Here is a 10,290-nt window from a genome sequence, read left to right as displayed (position 1 = left end):
CTGAGCTGTTTAGTGATGATGTTCGTCATTAATCCCGTGTACTCGTCGGGCAGCATCGTCCTCCTGTTACTGCTGCTGCTTTTCCTCCACTACAGATCGCCCACCAGCAGCTGGGGCTACATCAGCCAGGCTCTCATTTTCCATCAGGTATCTGGACTCGTGCAGCAACTCGCGCGCACACAAAATCAGATACGCGCATCAGTTTGTCAACATTACTGTCTTCTTTTGGTTTAGGTGCGTAAGTATCTTTTGATGCTGGATGTGAGGAAAGACCATGTGAAGTTCTGGAGGCCGCAGGTGTTGTTAATGGTGGCCAACCCTCGCTCGTCCTGTCAGCTCATCCTGTTTGTCAACCAGCTGAAGAAGGGAGGACTGTTTGTGTTGGGCCACGTGCAGCTGGGAGATCTGGGTAATTCTCTGTGGATGGTCTGGAATGGCCATCTGCAGCTAACAGTATTAAATTATTCTTATCTTTGAATCATTTCCTCTGTGGTTTCACCCCTCCACTGAAGCTGAACACTCTTTTGAGTTGCCGCTCCTCTTTTGAGTTTATGGCTTCAACTGCTGCAGATAAAATGTAATCATTGTCACACTGTTATTGCATTTTCATTTGTATAGTAGTTATGTATGGGTGGAATAAAAAAAGAGGGTCAGTGTGTTCTGTGAACTTGCTACAATATCATTGAATTAGCTTTCTATTTTGGTCAGGTTAATTGACCGACTGGCCTTTTGATGTGCCTGGAAGCTTTTCACCGCTGTAATCAATCAATGTGACATCATGTCCTCACTTTTATCATTCAGTCCGAGAGCACCTTGTGGGCTTTCACTTTCCACCTGCTGCTTCTCTTGCATTATTGATAAGAGATTAAGTTTTCTGTTCACTGTGAGACCAGACCAGAGTATAAACCAGCCAGATGTCTAGCTCCTTGTTTACACAGGCACATATTGTTCCAAACCATAAGAAAATATATTGTGTGATGCTCCCCAAAGCAACAGAAAGTAACACGGTGACATATTGGTTCAATAATCCAGTAACACATAGTTTGCATTTCTGCCCCCTGGTGACCATTAGGATACATTGCAACACCTACAGACAATGAAATTTGATCATTTACTTGCAGTGGTGGAGGGTAACTAAGTACGATTTATTCAACATAAGTACAAAATTAAGCTACTTGTACTTAACTTGAGTATTTCCATTTAAGGCTACCTTGTACTTCTACTCCACTACATTTCACGGGGAGCAATTGTACCTTTTACTTCACTACATTTGTTTGTAGGTTGGGAACCACTGGACCAAACTCATTGTATATAAAGTAGTTATAACCAGTTCCACCTCGACACCAATAAAATGCTACTTAAACAGTGATGCATTTGTATTAACAATCAAAGAATTTGATATATTATAATATATCTAATATATATAATATTGAAATTAAGCCCTTTATTTGTATTATGCAAATCTATGCAGTAAATTAATTTCTGCCTTTCCTGTGTTTTAGACATCCTGCCATCAGACCCGGTCCAGCAGCAGTACAACTTCTGGTTGAGCCTAGTTGATAAACTCGGGGTGAAGGCCTTTGTAGACCTGACGCTGTCTCCCTCCGTCAGACAGGGAACACAGCATCTGCTGCGCATCACTGGCCTAGGTAAGCATTTGTCTTATCCCTGCCATGCCCACGTTCAGTACACATTATGATGTTGCTTTATCTTGTCACTTTGTTTCTTCCTACAAGGTGGCATGAAGCCCAACACACTGGTTTTGGGTTTCTATGACAGCAGCACTCCTGAGGACTTCTTCCTACAAGATACTGCGTTCTGTGAGTCTTCGCTGGAACGTGGGAGTGAGGGTGAATACAATTTTGGGGTTGACTTGCCTTCATTACAGGCCCATTTCCCCCCAGTCCGACATGTTGAGAGCCCACGCTGGCTTTCACCAGAGGAGTATGTAGGGATAATTTCTGACGCCATCAAAATGAGCAAGAACGTGTGCCTTGCCCGCCATTTCTTCCAGTTAGAGGGAGAGGGGAAAGACAGCAAGGTTGACGGGTCCGACCGGACTATAGATGTGTGGCCTCTCAACCTGCTTCAGCCAGGCAGCCGTGATTATGAGGATGTGTGCAGCCTGTTTCTGCTGCAGATGGCCTGTGTGCTCAACATGTCCAGCAAATGGCGCCATGCAAGAATGAGGATCTTCCTGAATGTGGAGACCGAGTCCAGTGACCAGGGCTGGGTGGTAAACGAAGAGACGTTCCGAGAGTTGCTGAGGAAGCTGAGGATCAGGGCGTCGATAAAGATCGTGCCGTGGGACTCGGTGGTGCAGCACCACATTGAGCCGGACGGGGAGCGTTCAGCAGAGCCAATACAAGCTCTGTCTGAGGACTTCTTGTCCGCAGTAAACTGTATGTTGATGGAGCACAGCTCGCAAGCTGCTGTTCGCTTCCTGTATTTACCTCGACCTCCTGGTCATCACAGCCAATCACAGCAGTACTTGGCTCAGCTAGAAGCAGTGACCAATAGTTTAGGGCCAACGCTCCTGATTCACGGTGTCACCCCTGTCACATACACTGATCTGTGAGCATTTGCATTCATGAGTTTTGTTCCTGTTTGACATTTGATATTGTACATGTAGCCAGGTCTTATCTGACTGCTCATTTAACACAAGCATAGTATAAACTGTGGTTACATGTAAAATAAACACATCATGTAATGAAACGTAGATGCTAAGGTACATCACAGGTTACTTAACTTTCATCTAATGCAGCTTTTTTGTTGTTGTACTGAGGCTTAGAAAAGAACCACAGAGTGCATTTTGACAATACATCAACTGAGGTTTTTGTATTCAAATAGGATATTTTCCTAGTTTCATATACTTGAACTGGCTTGGTGGTTTAACCAAGAAATGGGAGAATATTAATGTCTGTGTGATTTCTGTTGATATAACCTCTTGTTTCAATTAGCTTTAAGCCTGTCTTTTTACACAAGACAGAAATAAAAATGTGTCAAAGGCTCTTCAGAACACACACAATTTGTTGTGAACAATACGGGTTGAGGACATTGCATAAAAAAAAAAAAAAAGCCTGTATATAATTTCAGGGATGACAGTGGTGTTTTGCGATAACAATTGACCACAGTAAGTTTCTTAATGGTATTATGTTAATGCATAATAACTTTTAAACTCCTGTATTTGTGCTGCTTGCCTTTTCCTACATTCCCATATTTCCCATACATATATAGGCTGGTCACAGACATTTTTTGTTTGTGAGCTAAATTTGAGTAAAGTTTTTTTTTTTTTTTTTTTTCCATGAACGTGCAAACGTTTTCTTTTGCTGTTAAATGTGTCTCTAGTCTTCACAAAAGAAACCACTTTGTACATCTGACCTCAGAATGATGAACACGTTTGTTGCTGTTGTATTTGCTAACTTTGAAATTATACTGGATTTTTGTGCTTAATGATGCAGACATTCAAAAATACACCAAAAAGGGTTATGCTGAAGGTTATATCCTAATCCAGTCTCAGTCAGGACCAGGACCAACAATGATTCATACCAAGTCAAAATTAAAAAGAGAGCGTGTTGTACCATTGTTACACAAATTAATTTAACATTTAAAAAAAATACAGAATAAAATGTTACTGCATTCTTGTCATGTTTTGTTTTATAGTGTTGCACTGAATACATTAAACTTCTGTTTGCCATAGAAATAAATAACATAATTAATACACACACACACACACACACACACACACTAAAATCTTAACAAAAAATTATGTATTTAAAAAATGAATTAAATGCAATAAAAACAGATTGTGCCTGTATATCTGTCAAGTGCAATATTAGAAATATTAATAGAAACGATAAATAGAAACTTCAGCTCCCCTGCTGATATTGTGGCCCAACAATACTTCATCCCATGAATCTAGCTGTACATATAGTGTAGGCAATGTATTACCATAACCTTGCTATGATGTTGCACACATGTGAGAAGTGGACCTACAGTCAAGATAATCTAAGTATAATGCCCATAGTCAGCTATTAAAGTCAACATGTCAGTAATCTTCATCCATTTAGTGAATACTCTGTGCAGATGCAGTGACATAACTACTCCTCCTTTTTACTGAGCTTATCCTTTTCCCTGCATCCTCTTCTTTCATGTTTGCTGACTTTTGCAAGGTTATGTAGCTTTCTTATGAGGACTGTTGACATACGCAGCCAGTCCGGCAGCAGTATTGTGAGAGCCATGTTCTGTAGGATGACGGGGAAAGAGAAAGAGGACGTTAACATATCACAACAGCTGACAATTTGTATGTTACAATCTGTTATTCCTCTGACCTGGAGTGCATGGGACAGGCAGCCGCTGGTGTAGCTGGAGTGACCCACAGTGTTCAAGGCCTCGCGGACGAAGCCAGAAGCAGTCTTCACAAAGCAGTTGACTGTCACATTCTTTGTCATGTTGGTGGAAACCAGGAAGGGGGCCACACACTGGGGGGTGGGGGATTGTGGTTGGACAGGTGGGACTTCCCTTTACATCATTCATATTACTGACTTTAAAAGCAGTTTCAATTTTAAGCAAAAGACTGACAAACATTTAGTCCATTGCAGCAGTATCCAAAACACAGTGAGACCAGAAGGGGCAAAGGTTCATTCTATAAGCTGCATGTTTGTTCATCCAATGAAAAAACACCCTTCAAATTAACCTTTGGCCGCAAACAGAGCAACCTCAAATGTAGCTTGAATGTTTTATTTTTTCTTATTTGAAAACCACATCAAAAGCTTAAAAAAGGTTACAAACATAAGAATAAGACATTTTTGGTGTTCAGATTGATCTGAGTCTCATGATGTGACCTTCTGATATTATCTTGTATTTGTGTGTGTCCAACAAAACATAAGATCTGGTAAAAATCATGTATGGAGGAAGGACATTTTTCTTGACTCTGTCTCCGGGAATTGTTGGGTTTCTGTAAATAATATCAGAGTGCGGTCTAGACCTGGTCTTTTGTGAAAAGCGCTATGAGAGAACTGTTGTTCTGATTTGGCACTATATAAATAAAATTGAGTTGAATTGAAATGAATGTCATGTAAAATCAATCAATAATCAAAGTTCAGTGCCCTCACAAGTATTGTCACATTTTTATCTGTTTAACCATCTTTAGTAATTTAACAGAATTAACTCCCTGTCTCCAGGGTGGCATTTCTAGTATTTTTAAATCCAATTATACCTATACTCAGGGTTTTGGTGTGTAAGATCTGTAAATTAGAGCTAGAGCTATAAATTGTCGAGCTGATATTAGCTAATCATCAATCTGCATAAAAGTAACAAGAAATAATCTAAAATATATTTAGAAAGTGTGTCTCTATTACAGTGTACACACACATTCTGTATACATACACACATACAATATCGGACAATATATTGTTATTTAATTTTTAAAACTCAAATACTGACAATAGTATCTGCCTCAACTGTCGGGCTACTAATGTGGCTGAGAATAAGGTTTTGGTAAAATAATACCTGGCAAAATCCTTTTATTATAAATCTTATCAGGCCACTTTTGTCTATTAAAAAAAAAGCCTTTCAAACTATTTCCAATTACTTTGTAGGACCAAGGGCCAATTGTTCTTAATTCTAGTGTGTTATTCTCTCTTCATTCATGACATTGATTTTCACTTCCAGAGAAATCTTTTTTTTTTTGGTAACAAGTTGAAATCATATTTTGGTTTAAGAAAATAAGACTTCACTTTATAAGATGATGAGTTTCAGCTCAATGTAACATACTTTACCTGAACAATAATGCCCTTTGACTTGTACTCAGCATGCAGACACTGAGAGAAATATATTACAAAAATCTGAAATAAAGAAGAAAGTCAAGGTCACAAAACAAGCAGACCAGCAGGTAAATGTCATGAATCAGTGAATGTGTTAGTGTGATCTGGTCAGGGTGTGTCTGAATGTATGAGTGTAAATAACAGAATATTTGGAACAGAAAGTACCTTAGTGGCAGAATAAAGGGACAACAAAGGCTGTGGACGGATGCCCACTTCGGAGGATATATTGATGATCAGCCCTCTCCCTCTAGAAAGGAGAAGGAAGACAAACATCCATAACATAATCCTAAATTATCATTCATTCAAATCCACTGTTAACTTCTAAGGACCTGATTTACTAAAGGTGTGCCTGAGTAAAAACGTGTGCAAACTTGATATCACCAGCAAGTTAGCACATAGGCTGATGTACTAACGGTGTGAGTGCAACAGCATCTGTATTCAATACGTTTGAAAGGAAGGTGCAAACCGCCAAGGGCAGAGATGGCTTCTGTTATTGTTGTCAGAAGGAGACAGCCTTAATGAAAGAAAACTTAGAGAATTTAACAATATTAGATATTATTATATATCTAATATATAGAAATACAATGATTTTATTTTATTTATTCGATGAACTATATGAATAGAATTTTTTTGTATTTTCCTTTAGCTTTGGCAATACTGTTGTTTTAACATTTATGACAATAAAGCAAATTTCGTTTCGACCTGATTTGTTTTCTCCGTGAGATGGAAGTTGCGTGGCGCTGCGGAGAGCCCCCAGCTGCAGTAGTGCACGGATCACGCGTAAAATTCATCCAGCCAGAGGGAACGATCACCAACTGTTCACAGCGCGGTCGTAATATAGCGACACAACCCATTGTAGGTATCGGAGAGGGTGTGTACAGGGACAGGGACAGGAGATCGCGGAGCGACGCTCGGTGATTGTTTCCTCTGGCTGGATGAAGCACGATCTGGCATTTCCTCGCGTCTGGGTCATTCCAGCATACTGTAGCTGTTTCTGCTGGGGTTTCCCAAAGCAGTTTTTCCAGGTGTGCTGTCCCAAGTACCAACTACCCAGGATGGGCAGGTACATACGATTTCCACATACGAAACAAACCAAGGTTTTTACGCTGTGGCTGCTTTGCCTCCCAACTCTCCATTAAAACACGCAAAACCCTCATTTAAATACTTCCACCTCCATTATGTTTGCTCCTGCGTCATTTACGCAATAATTCTTAGTAAATCACCCATAACGGGAATGCACACGCAATTTAGTACTCTTTATTCAGGATGTTAGTAAATCGGGCGCTATGTGTTTGTGACAATACCTTTCAACCATGCCTGGAAGAACCAGTCTGGTCATCTAAGTGAAGAAAACATAAATCATCAGCAGCTTTTTTTATGAAGCTATAGCCGTTACCAAAAAAACAAGACTCTGTTCAGATACAATGAAAAGGTTAATGCAGATGCCAGAACATTAAAATCACTCATTAATACGCAGTCATAAAGTAAATACATAGATAGCTTACCTGTGGGATAGACAGCATGTTACAGTTGATAATCTCAGTGATTTTCTGGTAAGAAAAAACACAAGTAAACCTATGCCAGTTACAAATCAGAGACAAACCTGGCCTCTAAGAGCCTGAGTCATAGAAAATTAATCGTTTGGTGTATTGTCTTCAGAAAATTACATTTAAAAAGCAAAACTTACCTGTTCAGCATCTGGTATTTCCAGGAAATACGCAAAATGATCAGAATAGGCTATTCCTACATTGTTAACTGTATGGGTTACAAAGACACAAGGATATTTGTTAATAAAAATTTGTCTTATGTCAGTCTTTATTTGATTAGTATATTCCTATCTCCTTCAACTATTCAGCCTGTCAGAGTAAGCACATACATTTGGCAATGCCCAATTTTGGTCTGGCATGGTGTAGGATAAATATGCCTTACTTCATAGGCTGTTGAATTAGCCTTCATCAGGTAAGAAAACACATTTCATATTCATAATAGGACGCTGCAGGTGGACCAGCCACTAAAGAAATAGTTTAGGCAAATACACTTTTTCACACAGCTGAATGAGAGGACGGATCCCATTCTCATGTCTGTACAATAAATAAGAAGCTACGCTATCTATCCTACTGTCCAGGAGACTGTTTGCCCTTGAACAATTCCTTTAACCATACAGAGTCACAATCCACCTTTTTTTAAAACATGCAATTTACTGATTGGTCCAGTGACCAGCTGCTGTACTCTTTTACTTTCTTTTACTCTCAGTCAGTGTTTTCTAGAAGAATTGCTTGCAAGCATGATTCTCTTTACTGTGAGGCTTTCAACACTTGTCCTCCATTATGTCTCAATTTATAAAGTATCTGAATAACTTCCTTGTGATTTTTCTGTGCTCTGTAATTGGTTGTCCCATTACCCAGAATTCCTATCTCCAATCCCTGTAGTGCTTCAGCTATAGAAGGGTAGATACTGTGGCCGTCTGTGAAGTCCACTTGGATGGTGCGAGTCTTTCGTCCATACTGATCCTCTGAAGGAGACAAAGAATATTTTTGGTAACTTCTGCCCTAGAGTTGCACAAAGAAAGACACAAGTTTACTATAACACGGAACAGCAGTAGAACGCCATATTTATTTTCATTTTACTCACGTATTTCTTTGGCAACCATTTCAAGCTTTTCATCAGATCTGCTTATCAAAATAACATCAAGGCCTCTGTGTGCCAGCTGGAAGGAGACAAGAACAAACAAGTCTGGTGACTGTCTTAAGCAACAGCAAGACAAACAGCACTGGTGAAATCTGATACTCTTGATCTAAAACAGCGTAACAAATATCAACTGTCCCCAGCTTCAAACTTGAAATTTGGAACAGAAAATGGGGAGTAATTGTTGTAGAAGGAAGGATACTCACCTCGCTGGCATAAGCTTTACCAATACCAGATGTGGCACCAGTCACAACTGTATGAAGGAAAAGGCATGGACAGTTAGAATACTTCCAAGACAATGTGCTCCACCATACCCTAATCTCAAAGCTGCCATGTTCTTATGTTAAAATGCAGATTGAAAATGGAATAATACACCAGGCATTATAAGTAGCTACCTTTCAGTATCTTGTCTGATTTAGAAAAGATAATGTGGATCTTGGAGTCAGTATTTTTATTTTCTCTGGTGTTAAAGCATTAACAGCTTTTGAAACCGTGACCACAAGCTAACATTTTACAATTTACTGAACTCTTCTACTAGTTTTTCAAAAATGCAAACACATTTTTGGGATTTAACTCACTCTGCAGTTCTAAGTTCTCCATTTTGCAGAAATAGTGCACATAATTCTGCGTTTCAAGCCATCTGCCTGGCTAAAACATTGCCGTTCAAAATGTTGATCTAAAGTCAACACTTGGCCACACTGAGCCTCACATGTTAGTTGCCAATAGTCAGTGGTGAGCTCTGAGTGTTAAGACTTCAGAGAGAGGCACAGGGGAGACAAAAAGTGAGAGGAAGAGGAGGAAAATGTGGAAGACCTGAAACCTCCCATTTCCTTGCCAGAGAAAGGTTTTTCTTGACTGTATAAGATCCCAGTCAGAAACTCAAGACCAAAGGCCCAGCTGATTTTCTTCTTTTTCTGTGCATACTGTTTGGTTTGCATACCCAATTTTTTTCCATCACAAAAAGTGTCTTAAGTGGAAAATAAACCTGCACCATCTTAGTAAAAGAAAATGGGAAGTTAAGGTATGTCTGATCGAGGATGTTTGCAGGCAATAGGACGGAAATGTCCCATCAAGTAGGAATGTGAACAGCTTATCAAGTCCCTTAATCAAGACAGGAAGCCTGGTTTGTGCTGAAGTTAATGTTCCAAGAAAATCCAGATATTCCCACTTCACTAACTTAGTCTGCATCATCTATCGGTTTAAAAACGGCATGTTCTCATTTGCAATAGGCAGATGTAAACACCTTAAATCTGACATTTAGCAAACATTTTGCAAACATTTTGTTTTAAAACAACTTATAAGAGAACATATAGCACATTTTATTTAACATTACCTGCCCATTGTCCATATGTCCTTAAATCAACTTGCCAAAGCTCTGACAAAACAAACTCTCTGAATCCACACCAACATCTCCAGACCAGTTTCAACAGGTGGAAAACAACTGTAAATCCCCCAAGGATGGCCAGCACGTCACTGAATGACATTTTGTAGCAGAGCTCCAGACTTAACAGGACTCCCTTGTAGCACGATTGACAAAGGTTTAAAAAGGTAGTTAATCCTACTTTTATATTGGAGGAAATGAGAACTTTTTCTGTACTGTGCTCCTCCCACACTGCTCCACCCCTCACTTTGTGCTGCTGTCATGGGGGTGAGACTGGCAGACACGAAACACTCCAGGAGCCATACAAGGCACCTGGACTTTACACACACCCTGCAGACTGAACTGAAGAAGTGGTTTCATTAAAAATGATACAACAAAAGTTTCTGTCCAAACAGCTTA

The 10,290-nt window shown here is 39.7% G+C and overlaps 2 protein-coding genes across 2 annotated transcripts; one reads left to right on the top strand and one right to left on the bottom strand.

Moving 5' to 3' along the window:
• slc12a9 (solute carrier family 12 member 9) lies at positions 1-3,643 on the top strand (the record flags this gene model as incomplete). Its single annotated transcript, XM_038709020.1, is given in 4 exon segments — positions 1-147; positions 235-409; positions 1,503-1,649; positions 1,737-3,643. Coding segments are annotated over 4 exon segments (1,311 nt in total), but the record flags the coding sequence as incomplete, so codon positions are not given.
• hsd20b2 (hydroxysteroid (20-beta) dehydrogenase 2) lies at positions 3,283-10,085 on the bottom strand. The gene is made up of 11 exons (XM_038709021.1): positions 9,844-10,085; positions 8,717-8,763; positions 8,457-8,532; positions 8,227-8,337; positions 7,513-7,580; positions 7,331-7,375; positions 7,130-7,164; positions 5,991-6,072; positions 5,781-5,846; positions 4,332-4,481; positions 3,283-4,244 (listed from the first exon to the last, which is right to left on the bottom strand). Exons 1-11 carry the CDS (start codon positions 9,992-9,994, stop codon positions 4,101-4,103), a joined length of 975 nt encoding a protein of 324 aa, XP_038564949.1. The 5' UTR covers positions 9,995-10,085; the 3' UTR covers positions 3,283-4,100.
• Between the last annotated feature and the right edge of the window lie 205 nt (positions 10,086-10,290).

This window comes from Micropterus salmoides, unplaced genomic scaffold (genome assembly GCF_014851395.1).
Source record: "Micropterus salmoides isolate LMB-PRFRI ecotype aquatic unplaced genomic scaffold, ASM1485139v1 Ms_hic_scaffold_9, whole genome shotgun sequence".
NCBI lineage: Eukaryota > Metazoa > Chordata > Actinopteri > Centrarchiformes > Centrarchidae > Micropterus > Micropterus salmoides.
Note: the sequence above shows the minus strand (reverse complement) of the source record. Positions and strands in the feature narration are given on the sequence as shown.